Below are 19,344 nucleotides of genomic sequence, written 5' to 3'. Positions count from 1 at the left end.
TCCCATAATAGGTATGTATGAAAACAAAATTCTAGTTTTAAGTATGATTTTCAAACAATTCCAAAAATATGTGTTATTAATTAGTCGTTACGAGTAGATTGTTTTAGTACACGAGTAGTTTCTGGATCCAATCAAAACATGACGCGTGGCAATAAACTAACCGCGACGAGTAAGTTCGCTAACAACAACGAGCTGTTTTGTTACCAAACTCATCGAACCGGTTAGTTTTACAAAAAACTAACTGGACCGGTTACTTTGAAATCTCAAATACTATGTACGAGTAGTTCTTCATTAAACATTCCCAATACGAGTAGTTCTTCCGTAAACATATACGATACCAGTACTTTGTTACCAATTAACTCGTCGCGACTAGTTTGACCTTATAATCTACTCGTTTGACTACTATTTTAGCGTTAATACTATTTAATTAGAAAATATTATAAAAAATTACTCGCCACGATACAATTAATTAAATCCTACTCGTCGCTGTGCGTTTATTTGGATACTACTCTGCTCGAGTTGTTTGCAGAAACCTTTCAAATTCTTTTTTATTTTTTGCATAAACCTTGCAAAGTATTTGAGATTTCAAAGTAACCGGTCCAGTTAGTTTTTTGTAAAACTAACCGGTTCGATGGATTTGGTAACAAAACAACTCGTTGTGGTTAGTTTTACTCGTGTCTTGAAAAGTTTTAATCTACTCGTCAGTCGTCACGACTTAAACATGTATGCAGTACTCGTGGTTGTTGTTTACGATGCATGCAACTACTTTAGTCGTGACGAGTAGATGGTTTGCGAACTTACTCGTCGCGGTTAGTTTATTGCCACGCGTCATGTTTTGATTGGATCCAGAAACTACTCGTGTACTAAAACAATCTACTCGTTACGACTAGTTTATAATACCTATTTTTGGAATTGTTTGAAAATCATACCTAAAACTAGATTTTGGGAATTTTCCCGTTTTTGATTTAAAGATAGGGAGTATGATAACTAAAGAAGAAAAAGAACTGGTAATGGTCCATTCATTCCCTTGTCTATTTCTTTCCTTCTTCCATTTCATTCCCTCTTCATTTCATTACATCTAACCAAACATACCCTAAGAGTTAAATTATTATTTTGGAAATTATAAAACGAATACAAAATTAAACCTTTTGGAATAAAAAAAGGTAGTCACGTGCATTTGGTAATCATAAAGTAAAAAGTAAAAACAGTACGAGCATATAAAATAACAGTAGTTGCATATATGCTAGTGATTTTACATAGAATCTGACTGGTTATCTTAAAAGTTAAAACATTGATTGGGGATCAGAAGCAATCTTTGAACAGACAAATAAATATATTGGCGTGACACTAAAGGTTAAACGCTAACAGAAGATCACGTCACATTTAGTAATAAAAATGGTTAGCTTAAACTTTTATATAAACTTCTAATACACGCAAATGTTAATTAATTAATTAATCAACCCTCGGATTCAGACTTTTAGTTACTAATCAAGCAACCACATGAACCGCGGTGGTTCGAAAACTGGACACTTGGGCGGTGGTTTGTCGTTGTTTTGTTTGATTTAGCCATTGTTTCAGAGTGGTCGAGTTGAGCTGCCGCTCGCAACTCCTCGGACTTTCGACGAACGATGGTCATCTTTTTCATTAGCTTTTCCTCATGTTTCGATTTCATCTTTTGAATCTTTACCTGTAACATAGTTTAAGAGGTTAATTGCGGGCTTCGAATCGATTTAAAACTAATTTGGTTTAGTTTATATATTGGGATTGCTAATTTTCAACAACTTATAACTTATTAACTGTTTGAAAAGGAATATGATGTTTGGGATTGCTAATTTTCAACAACTTATAACTTATTAACTGTTTGAAAAGGAATATGATGTTTGGGATTGCTTTTGATGTGAAAGAGAAAAGTTAATAAGTTACACTTTTGTAAATTATTACTTATTGAAAAGTTATAAGGAGTTTTCATAAGGAATCTCAAACACCCCGTATGATGTTTGGGATTGCTTTTAATATGAGAGAGAAAAGTTAATAAGTTATACTTTTGTAAATTATTACTTATTGAAAAGTTATAAGGAGTTTTCATAAGGAATCGATTTAAAACTAATTTGGTTTAGTTTATATATTGGGATTGCTAATTTTCAACAACTTATAACTTATTAACTGTTTGAAAAGGAATGTTTGGGATTGCTAATTTTCAACAACTTATTAACTATTTGAAAAGGAATATGATGTTTGGGATTGCTAATTTTCAACAACTTATAACTTATTAACTGTTTGAAAAGGAATATGATGTTTGGAATTGCTGTTGATGTGAGAGAGAAAAGTCAATAAATTACACTTTTGTAAATTATTACTTATTGAAAAGTTATAAGGAGTTTTCATAAGAAATCTCAAACACCCAAATTAATTATTTTTCACCTCTAGCTTTCTTGACTCAGCTTCTGCTTTTGCTTTTTGGAGATTCACCCAGGCTTGAATTTTTGCTTCCTTTATTTGATACCTGGAAAAAAAAAAGTAACATAATTGTTGGATATACATTCAAAAAAAGATTTTATACAAAAATGCATGTTTCAAAAGTGCCTTTTTACATTTAAGATAAATATTCTATTTATTGTTTCAAAAACAATAAACAAATCGGCTGAGTTGGGTTTATGTTTTATGGTTTAGGGTTTGATTTTTTTTTAATTTAAAATCATAGTTTGTACTATAAAATTTTTTAAAATAATATGGTTAAACGCTGAGCTTACATGACCCCCGTTTCAAGTTTCAAATAGTGAAAATATAAACATGAATCAAGGGTTTTTGCAGCCGGTTTTGATGAAAATTCTAGGTTGGCAGCTAAATATACTTTTGGGGGAATGGGTTTAGAGGTTCGCTTTTAAGTGTTTGAGCCTAATTTTTTTATACTTTTATCAAAATCATTAGTTTGCATTATTAATTTTAAAAACGATAAAATAATGATTATAATACATATACATAACCAGATACTTTAAGAATAAAAGTTTTATCAAAATCATTAGTTTGCATTATTAATTTGAAAATGATAAAATAACGATTATAATACATATAAAAGTTAACGGTCTATTTAATTTACACCGTATGATTTCAACTTTTAACTATTTAGACCGCTAAACCGTGAAAATAACAACATTCCACCAAACTAGTTGGATCTCAAACCAGTCAAACCAACCAACTTGCTTCAGTTTAAACCAGTCAACCCGCCCGACACACAAACAGAACTAAATCAACAAATTTACCTCACACACGGTTCCGACATTTCCTTCTCTTCACAAGCAGAAGGTCTAGGCCCAGTAACATTCTCCACAAACTCATTATTCATCTCAAAATGCCTCAAACTTTTCGATATCTCGGCTTCCTCGTCCTCCATTGAGCTCCAGTTCGAATTAATCGCATCAAACGGTGTCCACGGCTGCAGTTTATTAGCCAAATGACACTCCAACTGGGAGCCACTCTGATCCACCATTCCCTGTAGGAATAATAACCGGCTTTCTGGAGTGTTGTGTCGTGGGGGCGACAAGCTTCTAAGTGGCGTTGGGCACCGAGAGGTGGGCGAGCTGCCCACCGGAGTCATTTCGGTCCCATTGTCTCGGTTTTTGATCTCTTGAACCTCTTCTGTGGTCCCCAAACATTTGAATTTTGGGATGTTGAGTTCTATCTCGTTTGTAAATTTATCTGCGGCATAATGTTTTAATAACTGGATCGGACAATTTGTCTAACTGGATTAATAAAAACGTCTTATTGGATTTAAAAAACGGATGACGTTACATGTAATATCACATTTGAAATTATATATATAACCTAATAACTAAAGGCAGCCCTCCCACACCACCTTGGATCTTCATACACCACTTTTTTTCCTATACGGCTCGTATTGGACTATACGGTCGTATAGCACCTAAATAATGTCAGATTGTGTCGGAGATTGTCGTTCATTGTTTGTAGTGCCTCGTATAGCCCTATACGGTGGTATAGACCTATACGGGGCGTATAGAGCTATACGGTCGTATAGACAATTTTTTTGAAAATTTTAAATATTAATACGTTAATATGCCAGTATAGACCTATACGGGCGTATAGGGCTCGACGGACAGAAGCTAGGGTCACGTGGATGATGGATTGGATGATTCGCAAGGCGACGAAGGAGTGCATTCCAGTTCCCATGGTGCTGGATATACCTGGTTCACCACCTGCACCGGAGCCACAGGCGCAGGGGCCACCACCACAGTAGTTCTTATTTTATTTTCAGTATGTTTTTATGTGCACTATTATGAACTTTATGTATGTGAACCACGTGTTAAAAACTTGATGTATTTTAGGGTAAACTATTTACTTTTATGCATGTAGACCATGTGTTGGAGCATGATGTATTTTGGGGTGCATTTTTATTTTTATGTATGTGGACTAGATGTTTATCAGTATGTTTTGGCCAAAATCCTATACGGCAGTGGTTAACAGTGGTCAAAGACATGCTGACTTTTTCTGCAAAAGTTTTCTATACGGTCGTATAGCCCTATACGACCGTATAGGTGTTACTGTGTCTCAGATAGCCCTATACGAGCCATTTAATACCTATACGGCTCGTATAGGTCTATACGGTAGTATAGGTTGAAAAAAGCTGTTTTTTTATACCGTCGTATAGCCCTATACAACCGTATAGGTGTTCTGGTGCGTCAGATAGCCCTATACGAGCCATTTAATACCTATACGAGCCGTATAGGTCTATACGGTCGTAAAGGTTGAAAAAGGCTGTTTTTTTTTGTCCCCCTGTCGGTAATGCGTAGCCTATACGACCGTATAGGTCTATACGAACCATATAAACATATGGGGTGGTGTAGGAGAATCACATCCCTAACTAAAACTAAATAAATCATTTACCTTTTCAATCTTAATTCTTTTTAGAGATTGTAAAAAAGTGGCTGATTTAACAATGTTTATTTATCTTTTATAAAATTAGTAAAAAAGATATGAAATTTTATTTGTATCCTTTTAAAATTTATTTAGCCTACTCTTTTGTAAGTATATGAATAAATTTAAAAATATATATAATATAAAAAAGTTAGTTTGATGTCTTTTTAGGTTCATAACATGCACATTTTTATTTAAAAATATATAATTAAAAAAAATATGAACCACTAATCAAAATCTTAACGATTTGGGTTTGCTTTTTTTTTCTAATAATAATTAATAAATAAAATATTAAATGCAAAACTAAGTATGAAAATATTTTATGTTTTGATTTGAAATTACAGTCTTAATAAATATAAAAATTTAAACAAATACAACACGAAAGACAAAGTCGTAAATAAATCGGTAAATTTAGGCTGTTTGCTATTTGTATGAGGTCCTATTTATTTTTCATAAAATTTGGCCTTTCAAAAGAATAATAATAATAAATCGGTAAATGAAATTTGAAAATATGAAACCAGTTCAAATGGTAACATTTGAAATTTAAATCATAAATAAATCGGTCAATGTGATTTAACCAGACATGTTTCGTACAAACAATTATTTTGCATCATGCTTGTAACATTTGAAATTTAAATCATAGCTAAAATTACAAATGATAATTATCAGCAGTGTTTTAAAAACCGTATTTTACTCATATCATACATGATTTAGTTCAAAAATAGTATAACTGGTTGAACTGGATTGTACAGTGAGGTTCAACCGGGTTGAATAATTTACCTTGTAATTCCATATAAATACAATTTCAATTAAAAAACAACCCAAAAGTGCATTAATAAATATCTAATCACACTTGAACCAAATATCACACATGAACAATAATCGAGTCAGATAGAAAGTTTTACTTTGTATACAAGATTACTCAATTACAAAATACGTAAATAAATTATTATTGGATTTGCATGATACAAAATTAATTGATTAGCAAATTATTGATTACCATGTTTACTCGTTTCAAATTTATCCACTATGTTAAAAGCCATTTTTATAAAATATGGGCCGCAAAAAATATTAAAAATCTCTTGGTATTTTTAAAAAAACCGGGGATATGATGTCCTAGCAAACCGCCCAAAAACACCGGGCTCTAGATATCGGTTGTCTTACGAAAATTCGGTATAACCTGTTCAATCAGCCGGTAAGTACCGGTTTTTAAAACATTGATTATGAGCAACTAAACGGTAGTTTACCTTTTGGAACAATATCTGAAACACCCTCTAAATCTTTATGTTTAATCACATGCCCATTAACACCACCACATTGTTTCACCATAAAGTTTGCAGCAGGAGACTCATGACCATGACCATTGATCAGCCATTTTTCAGCATCATCCCATTTTGAAGGAATATTCTTTCTTGACCCGACTGCAAAACTGAATCCGGGTCGACCCAGTGTAGTTGGAGCTCCATCTTTTGTTGTACCCATTGAGGATAATAAAACTCTAATGGAGTGGTGAACTAAAGAAGAAGAAGGAATATAAATATAGTATTTTTTTAGTGTGAGTTTGAAAGTGAAGTAAAAGGTGATATAATAATAATAATAATAATAATAATAAGTTGGAAGGAAGAGAAGAGAAGCAAGGGGGTGTTTGGTAGAGGGAATTGAGAGGTGAGAAATGAAATTGGAAAGAATTCTCTTGTTTGTTTATGAAAGAAAGAGGTGAGAAATGGAAATAAACCATTTCCATTTCTCTGATTTTGTTTCTCTACAAAAAGCGGAGAATTGGATTTCTCTGATTTCATTTCTCAGCCTCACTCTCTCACGCCTCTTCCTCACTCTCTCCAACGATCCTATTATTGTTCGGCTTTGTTGTTTTGTTCATCAATACATAACGTGATCAAACATCCTCCTCTATAAAGGTCCAAACAGATTATCGATTGCTATCCAAACCCTAGCTCAATCGAACCAGAGCTCACAGTTAATTGACCGATGGCGATGCGTGATTTAGTCACCGGCGGTGCGGCGTGTGCCGTACCTGGCTCTTCTTCATCGTCAAATCCGCTCGGTGCTCTTGCGAACGCGCTAATTGGCTCTTCGTCTCAAAAGGTACGGCTTATTTGCCGTTAGTTTTGACCTAATTGGAGTTAATTATGTTGAATTGAATCGTGATGTTAGATAGAAATCATAGCAGATAGTTATTATTTATTTACTTATTCAAGCTGTTGTAGTCAGGTAGTTGTTATTACTTGTTATTGTTATTATTGGAATTGGATTATGTTTATGATGTTTAACTTGACTATACATGAGCTTGGCGAATTTTGACCTAATTGTGCTTAATTTGTTGATTTCAATCGTGAAGTTAGAAATGGTTAGGTAGATAGTTATTTACTTATTCAAACTTTTGTAATTAGGTTATTTAATTATTATTGTTGTTGTCAGAATTGAATTATATTAGTGATGTTTAACTTGATTGTACTCGAGCTTGAAGATGATTGCTGAAGCAGAATTGAGTTGTATTTATTGAGTTCTGTACTCGTCCAAAAGCTTATCGTTAGATTGTTCTATTATTTTGACCTGAGTGTACTTAATTATGTTGATTTTAATCATGAAGTTATTTAGTTGTTCTAGCTGTTATAGTTAGGTTATTCTAATATTATTAGAATTGAGTTATCTTTATGATGTTTAATTTGACTGTACATGAGCTTAGAGATCATTGATTAAGCAGAATTGAATTGTATTCGTTGATATTGTACTCATCCAAAAGCTTATCATTAGGTTGTTCTATCTATTATTATTGTTATTATTATCGGATTTGAATTATGTTTATGATGCTTAATTTGATTGTACATGAGCTTGGAGATCATTTCTAAAGCAGAATTCAATTGTACTGTACATAATTTGTGGTTCTATTGCTGTTAATTTTGACCTAATTGTACTTTATGTTGATTTCAATCGTGAAGTTAGAAATCGTAGGTAGATAGTTGTTTAGTATTCGAGCTGCTTTGAATAGTTAGTTAGTTTATTTGACACCAGAAAATCATAAACAAACGTAGGTTGCCCAAATACTCGAAACTGATTATTGCAACTTGTAGTTGAAGTAATCAGATAATTACTTCCATTCAAACACCTAGTATAAACTGTTGTTGATCTGGGCTTTATGTGTTTTAGCTTTCTTGATATGAAAGAAGGTCGCTACAATCCTAGGATGTCTTCTGTTATACCAATGGGGAAATGGCGAAAAGCCTCACAGGTTGAACCATATTTTTATCACATTTTGTCTTATGCAATTTTGCCTTAATTTGGCTCCTTTTAATTGAACTTTTCACTGGATTGCTTTAATTAGAAGCCATGCAAAAGTTGTAGCATATGACGGCATCGTATTTCCAGTTTTTAAGAAGTTATGTAAGGTTTGTATTTCCATTTTTGTTATAACATCAGAAAAGGACAACATATGAACATATTGGTTTTTATTTGTTACTAACATTATTTATTTAATGTTTTTCAGAGACGTCCACTCTTAGATTATAGTAAAGGAAAACAGAATTATGTAAGTTATTACATTTTCTTGAAATCATTTTAAGGTCAGCCTAAAACTCAATTGTGATTTTTTTTTTCAAAATATGCAGAAACTTCAGAAGCAGCGTAATTGCATTCCTGATGAGCATTATGTGCAGACATTACTTGCAGTAAGAAACATTTTTTAATTTCTTATGAAATCTTATTTCCCTTTATAATAAGGTTTAAATTGTGTGTCCTAAGATGAATGATCTCGAGGGAGAGCTTGAAAGGCGAACTGTGACATACACTTCATGGATCCAGTCCGCCACAAACATGGAAACGAGAAGCTGGCATCCTGTAACCTATAACTATGCAAGTGCCAACCCTCAACAAATCCAAAGAATCAAGGTTATATATTGTATGTTTTTCTATCATTATTCATTTTGCTTAAAATGGCGAAACCACTTATATATATTGCAATTGCAGGATATAAACCATGTGTATTATGAGACTGAACACCGAACAGAATGGCGTAAGACTAATGGAATATTGGTCCCCTGTTTTCTGTTTGCTCGCAAGTTCTCTAGAGACGGGGCCATGCGGCTTCTGGCTGAAGGGAATTTTGATGCATCTGCTCTGCAACATACGACTCCATGACTGGTAGGAAATATCTAGATTGAATAGCAATTTGTCATCATAGATACAGTGTATACATATTAACTGTCTAAAAATAGATGTCATTAAAATGACTTGTTCTCCCATCTTCAGGCATGTTTCTTTGAAAACGAACACGTTGTTGTAAAATGAATAATAAGTGACTAAGCCCAAAAAAACGGGCTGGTGTTGCCATTGTGCAAAACCAACTAAGTTTTGTAAGTGGATGGTATCTTATGAAGTGTTTGTATTATTTCTTTCTTTTTACTGGATTCGGTTGGTAATCACCTCATCCGTGCATAGCGTTAACTGTTATAATTCTCAGTTTATTTCCTATGTACCAAACAAGAGAAATGATTCTCAGCTATATTTCTCTACTGAAATCTCTGTACTACCAAACAGAACAGTCAATTCTCATTCTCCAGACCAATTCCCTTTCTCTGCAATTCCATTTCTCTACAATTCCATTCTATGTACCAAACACCCCCTAAAAGAGTACAGCTTATGTAGGAAAGATGTGAATGGTCCATATACTAAACAAGCTACTACTGGTCAGTCAACAGAATCAAGATTTATTTACATGTGTGTTTTTTGACTCTTGTGTAGGTAGGGTCTTTATTTTTTGAAATGAGGTGAACCAAATAAGTTGGTGTACGAACATAGAATATAATGTTGCAGCTAGGAGTAAAATAGTAAGTAACTTTAACAGTGGTTATTCCATTTGAATTTAGCAAAGAGACAAATGAACAAAACATTTGTGGTCGAAGTTTGACATATGTTTAATGTCGGAAAAAACTATATGATTTGCTGCAAATTTTGTAACATGTTTCTCTAAAGTTATGTCTAACGCAACTTTAAAACTTCGTGCGATGACAATGATGATTATATATCATCAAATAAAATTTATTGTCATTTTGTGGTTTTACTGTTTTTTAATCTTAGTAATGTAGTTATGCAACACTACTCGGGGTCGCCCTCGAGTTCGGCCCTCACAACTTTGGAGGGTTTGATATTTTCATTTCTCAAAGTATTATATAAATTAAGCAACGGGTCCTTACTTGAGCAGTTGAGCTACCGCTAGATCCTGTCACCATCGACTAATCTATGGACTATGGTTGTACTTGTTGTTGGTAAAATATTCCCAACACAACTTGGGCATCAGTTGAGGATGCGCCAACACAAATAGATGCTTGAGATAGTCCATTTTAGGTTGCAATGGTTGATTCTTGAGATTGTGAGCGTATGTAAACGAATGTGTTTTTTTAGTGTTATGACTAATCAAAGCAACCAGTACGTATGGGGCAAAATGATCGAGCTGAAAAAAGACGGGCAAAACACGATCATATGGTCATTTGCTAATGACTAGTTTTTAAAAATTACAAACCGGTTTCTAAGATTGTTTTGTGAACGGCCTATTCTAAACCGAATCTTCTTCTAAAACAACACACTGGTCTCAAATCTGTTGTTCCAAACCGGTTCGATTTCGGTTCAGATGGTCGGATAAGGTTGGTTAATCGGGTTTTTTTTTTCACCTCTAGTTCTCGGCAGCAAGTTTCTTGCTAGATTCCCCCTTTTATATTTATAGTTACTATCAAATATAAATTGATTTAACGTGCTAAGCGTACAAATAACTAGAATAATTATTATAAACTCTACAATACTTTAAACTAGAATAATTATGAAAACTTCGTTCATTTTGTATGGTGCAATAAGTGTTAAAAAAAACCTTATCTAAGCGTCGATTAATCGCTAGTCTCCACTTCATTGATTAATTTAGGACAAATTGGCCAATTAATCGATCAATGGTCAAATCCGACCAAAATAAGTATTAATCGAACTTAATCGGCTTTTTCTGATGAGGTTCTAGCCAAAATCGGCGGTTCCGACAAGATTCTGCCAAAAATCAGCGATTTCCGATGAGATTCCGATCAAAATCAGCAGCTTCCAGCGATATTCCAGTCAATTTTCGGGCAAAACGTGTTTGTGTATGCATAAAACTGAAAATTATATATAAAATTGTATGTGTGTAAAACTAAAAATTAAATATAAAACTGTGTGCATATATATTTAAAACTAAAAAATGATAAATTAAAGTCCGATTCAATTAATCTAGATTAATCGCTAGTTAACAACCCTTAAGTTACGACTAGCAAATTTACAACACTTGATGTAATTATTTTAATTTAAAATTATATAATATGAGTAATTATTTTAGTTATTTATATGTTTAGTAATTTCATTTGTATATTATACTATACCGAAATGAGCGTGGTGGGGTCATACGATAGTCTACCAAACCGGTTAAAGTGGCGTTAAGAGGCAAAAACTCGAAACCGAAACGGTAACTGATAATAACAGATAAAAAAGATTTTTTTATCAACTGTATCATGAATAATAATAATCAATCAAATACAACCACATCTTTCCAACATAACAAATAAATTATATCTGGTGAACATTCCAACAATTTCCTGCATGTGTTAATGTCTTTTGTTTTCTACCAAAAGCAAGAAAGGATTTGTGGATTATCCCAAAGTAAGGTTGTGCAAATTATAGAGCCAAGAGATACTTTTAGAAAAATGTTCATCAAAGAATAAAATTATCTTGTTGTAATTCTTCATTCTTGATTCTCTTTCCTTGTGTGTGTTAAATAAAAATGTATTGAACTTTGATGAAATCTAATCAACTTTATAATTACATAATCAGGCAAAATGTTAATTATGGCCAAGAGAGCAAGATGGTAATCTACCTATTCTAATAAAGTAAAATAAATGAAGAAACTTTGTCATGTTTTGGTTAATTCTCACAATTTTTTTCCTTTCAATACTAATATACCCTAGTATATGTAATAAATCAATAATTATTCACTTTTCTTTTACACTTTATTATATACTATCTATATATTTTTATAAATATAAATATTAACATATTATTTTTTTTACTATATATTTCAAAATACTTGGTGAGTTCCAAAAATCAACAACAAATCATGTTTCTCAAATGAAAATTGTTTTGGGTTTCTTGTGGAAGTTAAATTTGATATTATGGGTCAAAAGTTGGTAAATAGATTATTTGGTACAAGTTAACGACATTTAGGTCAAATTTTGTTACGGGTCAAAAATGAAAATTTTGAGTATTTTTAAAAGTTTGAGAATGCAAAATAGATTTATCGTCAAATTTGTTATGGATTCAAAGTGTTAACTTTAAAATGTCAAAACTATGAAAGTTAGAGTTTTAAACATGATTCGGGTTTCAAGTTTATTTTTAAGGGCATTTTTTGAAATAATCAAAAGGTTCGGGATTTAGCAAATTGACTATTTTTTCCTCAACTATTAAAACTTAAGAAAAGATTGCGAACACTTTCGACATGCCACCCCCATGCCTATCAATGCTTCTAACTTTTACCATATTTCAAATATTTATGTCAACATTAATTTTTCATTCAATTGTGATTAGAACGTTGTATGGGAAGCATGTCATGCAAAACTATGCTCAAATGAAACAAAAGATTCATAAAATTGAATGGGTTAACATGTTATTTTTTATGTTATCATTATGACAAAGTCGAGAAACCCTCTGAAACTTATCAAAATCTTTTTTATGGTGTAGCTCAGAAAAACATAGTTCTTGAAGAATATCCATTGTTACAATTTAATATCCTACTTTCTTTTGATGGATGGTAAATTGATAAATATATCAATAAAGGTAACGCCTCTTTTGTATTTAGGCCGAGTGATTAGAACTACTATCGTATGAGAAGTATTATTTTCGAAATTGGTTCATAACAAAAATTCTTTCAATTATACATATATGGCACCGATAATGAATTTTTCAATAGAAACAATCATTCTCGGATACGATTTTGCACAGACATTTTTTTTATTAAGTTAATTTAAAAGAACCATTTTGTGATATAAATAAAATCAATTTATGTACACATTGTATATATACAAGCATAGATGTAATACATTTTTTTTTTCATATATGCCATGTAATTATTTGTTTTACTTATAATTTTATAATCTGAATTATCCCGTGTGTAACACGGGCTCTAAAACTAGTATATGTCATTTACGCAATTAGCACAATTCACTATCTATTCAATGGAACCTCGTGTTGGAATAATTTCAGACTCCAAGTCACAAGTCGGTGAACTTGAGGGACCAATGTTGACAAGCTGGTCATAGTTGGTTATGTTTCCTAATTGTTATGTAATTATAATAGGTAATGTCTAGACTAGGAAGTTAGGTTAGTTTATATAAACCAAGTCATTGATAGACATTATAGAACGGTGTGAGGTTGGTGTAACCAAGTTAGGGTTCATTAAGAGTCAAATCGAGTTAGGGTTTGAGAGTTGTAATCAGTTTTTGAGTTATATTTTCTGATTATTATAAACGATAGTTAATCGTTTTATTCGTGTTGATTATCGATCTGGGACTTGACCTCGTTTTGTATGGGCGGGGACATGAGTAACCCTGGCTGTTGAAAATACGGATGTTACACTAGCCCCGTTGAACTTCTTTAGTACCGGGCTATCGTTCTGCAACAAAGTTTTTTGAGGAGTTAACTTTGTTTGGATTTGTATTTATGGTGAGGGTTTGATTCTTCTGATCAGCATATAGATGTAATTTTCTAGTAGATTTATACGGTGTGTGTGAGTTGTTTTTCTTAAGGAAAAAAAACCGCTAGCACTCAATGAATATCATAACGTTTAATAGCATTTAAGTTAATCATAATCCCTATTCAAGTTTAAATTTTTCACGCACATGAGTAAAGTATCACCTTTTTTTTAATTAAACGCCTAACAAAAAGACTTGAATCCTTAACCTACTAAGAAGAGACATTATTTTAAACATATTAATATTCCGAAGCCAAATGTCCTTGCGAGTAAAGTATTACTTAATAATCAACATATGACTACTAGGTTCATAACATCTAATTTTAAGGGAAAATTTTTAAAATGGCCATATTTTGGAAAGAGATTCCAATTTTGTCTCTCAAAGTTAATAAATCCAAAAATGTCTCATTCTAACTCATTTTTTACCATACGTTAAGAAATCTAACATGTCTTATCCCCCGTATTATGGGGGTTGTTTTACATTATTCGTTTTTAATATTTATATATGTATATTTGAATTTTAGTTTTATTTATTGTAAGAAAGTTAATAATTAATATACTTGAGGTTTGATGATAAAATGGTTTCACAAATAAATGATATGTTATAATCCGGTTTAAAAGCTATCTGGGTTTGGTGATACCCATGACCCGTTTATTTTCTTTATTATAAAATTGTTTCTTAATTATAAATAATATCTTTTTTTTAAATAAAATAGGATATTAATTTTTAGTATATTCCTATTTTATAGGATTTTCATATCAAATATTTGATGAGATTATTTTTTTAATATAATGAGATGTTATAACCCGTTTAAGAGCTATCTGGGTTTGGTGAGACATTTACCCGTGAATTCGGATCAAATGCGTGAGAAACCTTCATTTACAAATAAAGTAATCTGATAGAATGGGTCATTTTTAAAATTATTAACTTTGGAGGACAAAATTAGAATCTATTTCCAAAATAGAGTCATTTTGGGAATTTTCCCTGATTTTAATATCAATATCCTATGTGTGAAAGGAATTAAACAAACATACTTAAAGCCTAAGAGAAGCTAGTCAAATGTTGTTTTATTGTTTTAAACATTATGTGAAAAGATGATTGATTTAAATCATTTAATAATATCTATAAAATGATAAAAATTACATTACAATTTTAAGAAGAAAACAAACATGTAATAATAATGCTAGGTGAAACAAAAGTTGACATGATACCCATCTATTCTGCTATATTATATACAGAAATAGAAATATCAGCAGGATAATTATTTTTGTGATGAATATATGAGTTAGGCTCTTTGATACAAATTCAATTCACTTATATTTAAAATATACTCAACTGCTCATTAAAAACTATATCACCTGTCCAAGGTACGGTCTGTAAATTACACTTAGAACACGATACCAATATTAAGTTATGAGTTAGTTTAATATAACTTATGAGTTAGTTTAATATAACTAACATTTACTATGTTATAAACTTTGTGTACCACGTGGATAGAATAAAAAATGATTAAATTAAGTAGTTCCTTATTAAGATTTAAGACCCGTAAAACGATTTTTGAGAATCAACACGCCTTCATTTCTTTTGTTTTCGATGCATTTAGTTCTCTTGCTCTCGATGCGGCTATGTTTATGAAAAGAGTTCAGCGGGACGTGTACAGTAACTCAACGACGTCGAAAAACGAAAACTCTGTTTTCAGTAGGATCGGTTTTGCCATTCAAAAGGAAGTGGCAGGCAGCTTATTGTCCGCTTACCTGCCTCTCTATTGTAATTGGATATCCTTTTATTATAATTACATGTTTCCTATATTTTCGGGACCACCGTCCTAAAAATGGCTTCGGGTCCAAATAAATAAATAAATAAATAATTTTACTGTTTTCAACCAATGTAGTGTAATACATGAGTTTCTAACCTAGTCGATGACATCAAATAATAAGGTGATCAAAATAATATAAAAATAGATGAATTTTAAATCCCGCTAATATTGAAAGTTTGTTACATATATGAACAAATAGTACCCGTATTGTACCGGTATTTTGGTACCAATTCGGTATCCACTACCCACTTTTGAGGTTTTCGGTTCGGTGGAACCAATACATGTATTTTACCGGCCTTTTGTCTTCAATATTGATACCGTACTGTTCTGGGCGTTTTCAATGTCGGTACCCATTAATGTTATTTTATCCAATTACTACTACGTTTATAATATTATAAACAAAGTTGAGATAGAAATCATTAAAGCACATTGTGTACAAGTGATTGAAGCACCAAAAATAAAATTGGAAAGAAAAAGAAAACAAGTATGATATAAATGTTGGGCCTGTAAAAACTTAAACACGCAATGTCCATATTCTCAGACTATGACTGGTCCTTCATATAAAGCTAATGTATGATATGTCCTTCAAAGTAGACCAAAACCTAACATGTTAGTTTAATCTTGATGTGTTTAAAAAAATCCGAATTATCTAAAATTTTGAATATTTGAAATTTAAAAGTTGACAATAACGTTAGTGGCCTGGGAGCTGACCATCCAGTGCAGGCCTGACTCTAGGGTCAAGCAACTCTAGTAGCAAATTTAAGCCTCACATATTAAGGCCCCAAACTTTTGAATTACATTATAGGTAAATTATGTGTAATTCATTTCCATCCCCTTGTTTGAGGCGGTTAGTTTGGTAAAACGAAATGCCAAAATCAAGTTTCAACAATCTAAGTGTGTCCTTGGAACAATTAAGCGGTGGTAATGGTGGTGTTCCCAGTCTCAGTTATTTAATTGTGTTAATCGCCTCCAAATCGAATCATCGCGTCGTAACTGTCTGTGTTTATCACCTATTCTCATCAAATCCGTTCAATTAGGCTTTTCTACGTTTTGTATGATTTTATCTTTGATATGTTTGACTTTGAATCTATTCATGAGTGTTAATGGACATGCTTAAGTTGCAAATCCTGATTAGTGATTAGCGACTAACAAGTTCCATCTTCTTCCATCAGTTCATTCGTTTTTTTCGAACAATTCACGATCGTTATTTGTGCTTTGGATTTTTATTTATTTATTTATTTATTTATTTTTGGGTAAAGGGCCCCGAAAGATGTCATTTTAGGTCACCAAAAACGTTGAGTCGACTCTGATCCAGTAAGTCATGATTTATGAACTCCGGTAGTTATACCCAACTTTACATGTAAAAGAATTTTTGTGAAAAATTCTATAGTTTTGATACACAAATATACACTGATGATTGATATAATAAAACAAGAAACATAAGGTCACAAAATGATGATGTATAAGTAATATATCCGGTTATGTATGAATGGTAAGGATAGATAATATTGCTTTTATTCGTTTCAATTTATAAATATTATACAACTATAAGAGTCTAATCAATTAAAAGAAGCAAGTAGATAATATAAAATGGGGTTAATTCGGGCCACTCGATGGAACCTATGACATAGAAACCAAAATAAAAATTAAAATGTTAAATCAACAGTATGAAGATAAGCCACCTATACCCCACCCCCATATTCCTAATAAATCACTAATACTGTTTATGTCCCAATAATTCAAAAACCTACTTTCATAAATCCATATTATTAATATATATAGTCTGGTCATATTTTTATGATTGATGAATCAAATACAAATTTATTTTAGGCTAATAAGTGTGACAAGCGAAAGAATAAAGAAAGTGTGATGACATTTTGGTACTTATGATGGATACTGTAATTACACTATATTACAAAAACCAAATAAGATAATACAATTACACAACAATATTATAACTAGCGTAAAGTTATTACACTACAGTTTTATAAGTGACGTAATAATTTACACTAGTAAAATTATACTATACACACAATTACCAAATCACCACCACGCTTTTTCTTCTTTCGCTTCACACACTCGCAGCTTAAAATATGTTTGTACGATAACTACCACCTAAGTTTATGTAGTCTCCAGATAATACTGGTTAAATGATCAAAAGATGTATACAACGTATGAAGACAACATTGTGCATAATAATGGTTTTCCGATCCATGATCATGAAAATCCATGATCAAGAATAATTAATATCAACAAAACATATAATACAATGTATGTAGTAAACTTAGTAATATTTATTTATTTTTAAAAACAATAAAACAAGTCAATTTAAATACTTTCTAATCCACCACTTGTGGTTAATGGTAGGAGACTTGGATTCTCTAGTAGAGACCTAAGTTTGATCTTGAATTGTGTCACTTAGTAATATCAACTAGGCTTTGTGCAAAGTTGTCAGTTCGAACCCCGAGCACATCCGGGTTTTCTTCTCATCGTGTGTTACGCCAGATTATTCTGCTCTTGTGGCGACACAACAACTGGCAGGTGACAACCGGTGGTATGATTTTCTAGGGGACGCACAAGCCAAACTCTGAAGCTTACATGGGTCCGATGAAAACAACATAGTCTAACCAAAGTGTGACAATGAGACTCTTCAAATTTGAAAAGTACGGTAACTTAAATACAAAAAAGTTACGGTTATTAAAAAACATTAAAATACTTTCTCTGCAATATATAGTACTACAACAACAATAACACATGCTCTCCTTTTGTCTCCTCGACACTCTCTTTCCTTCCTTCCAATAATTTGCATAATCATCAAAATGGCTGCAAACATGATCACTTCATCCTTGTTCATTCATCCAAACCATAACCCCATCAAGAAAACATCCAAATCTGTATTAATGCTTGCAAACAGAGACTCATCAAACACAACTTCATCTCTCATTAGGGTAGGATCATCCATCAAGATCCAAAAGGTAACCTTTCTTTTTTCCTTTTGTTTTACTTTGATCTAGCTTACTTTAATAACTCATATCATATGATCATACAAACATTTTTTTGTATCATTATTATAAAGGTTTTTGAAGACAAGTCTAGAGGCATAGTGTGTTATTTGGATGATAATGGAGAGATTACATGTGAAGGATTTGATGAAGGGCCTCGCCTGCATCAAGGTTCTTCGATATTTTCGTGTTATCCGAGGTAAATTGTCTCTCAAAAAAATCTTTAAAACTTTTTTTTTTTTTGAAAAAAGTGATTTTTATTGAAATTTACAGAGGAAAACAAGATATTGTTAAGCTTCTTAAAAGGAGTTTGCTTCAAGTTACAGATGGTGGTAAATTTAACTAACCTATAGTTCTAACTCATCTATACATGGCTATATGTAGAGATGGAGGGAGAATCCATCTTAGCCTTTGAATAATTGATCTGAGATGAGTAAACATCCATGTAAATTATATATATTCTTATGCAGATCTAAAGGAATTATTATATGTATACTTGTGTGTGTGAATAATGAAATAAAATCAATTCAGGATGCTTGGTATTGTGTACTGAATAATGAAATCGAGTTTTCGTTTCAAATTGTGATTGTGATCAAATCAGTAGTTTGGAGTCAGGTCGCTCATGAACGATAAAATTAAACAAGCTCGCGTCCGGACTTTATACTCTGATCTTGATTAGACTCAACCTTATGATTTATACAAACTATTATTACAATTATTTTGTCATTGGCATGCATAAAAGGTTATGTTGGTATATATAAAAGCTCATTCTCGCAAACTGCCTCGAAAGGGCTATAAATATAAACATCAAAACGAGTCGAGCTTAAGC

The 19,344-nt window shown here is 32.0% G+C and overlaps 3 protein-coding genes across 3 annotated transcripts; 2 read left to right on the top strand and 1 right to left on the bottom strand.

Moving 5' to 3' along the window:
• Positions 1 to 3,256: 3,256 nt before the first annotated feature.
• Positions 3,257 to 6,411, bottom strand: LOC143535391 (uncharacterized). Its single transcript, XM_077029658.1, has 2 exons — positions 6,177 to 6,411; positions 3,257 to 3,696 (listed from the first exon to the last, which is right to left on the bottom strand). The coding sequence occupies exons 1-2, from the start codon at positions 6,409 to 6,411 to the stop codon at positions 3,257 to 3,259; spliced, it is 675 nt and encodes a 224-aa protein (XP_076885773.1).
• Positions 6,412 to 6,915: 504 nt separating this feature from the next.
• On the top strand, positions 6,916 to 9,081 carry LOC143535390 (glycosyltransferase BC10-like). The gene is made up of 8 exons (XM_077029657.1): positions 6,916 to 7,032; positions 7,802 to 7,899; positions 8,095 to 8,176; positions 8,253 to 8,333; positions 8,432 to 8,473; positions 8,553 to 8,612; positions 8,686 to 8,832; positions 8,911 to 9,081. The coding sequence occupies exons 1-8, from the start codon at positions 6,916 to 6,918 to the stop codon at positions 9,079 to 9,081; spliced, it is 798 nt and encodes a 265-aa protein (XP_076885772.1).
• Positions 9,082 to 18,302: 9,221 nt separating this feature from the next.
• Positions 18,303 to 19,004, top strand: LOC143535344 (uncharacterized). Its single transcript, XM_077029625.1, has 3 exons — positions 18,303 to 18,488; positions 18,590 to 18,714; positions 18,789 to 19,004. Exons 1-3 carry the CDS (start codon positions 18,333 to 18,335, stop codon positions 18,859 to 18,861), a joined length of 354 nt encoding a protein of 117 aa, XP_076885740.1. The 5' UTR covers positions 18,303 to 18,332; the 3' UTR covers positions 18,862 to 19,004.
• Positions 19,005 to 19,344: the final 340 nt, after the last annotated feature.

The sequence above is a fragment of the Bidens hawaiensis genome, unplaced genomic scaffold (assembly GCF_021521415.1).
Source record: "Bidens hawaiensis isolate Kalapana, Puna unplaced genomic scaffold, B.hawaiensis_p1.1 tig00010467_1, whole genome shotgun sequence".
NCBI lineage: Eukaryota > Viridiplantae > Streptophyta > Magnoliopsida > Asterales > Asteraceae > Bidens > Bidens hawaiensis.
The sequence above is the reverse complement of the archived record's forward strand: the minus strand, read 5'-3'. Positions and strand labels throughout refer to the sequence as shown.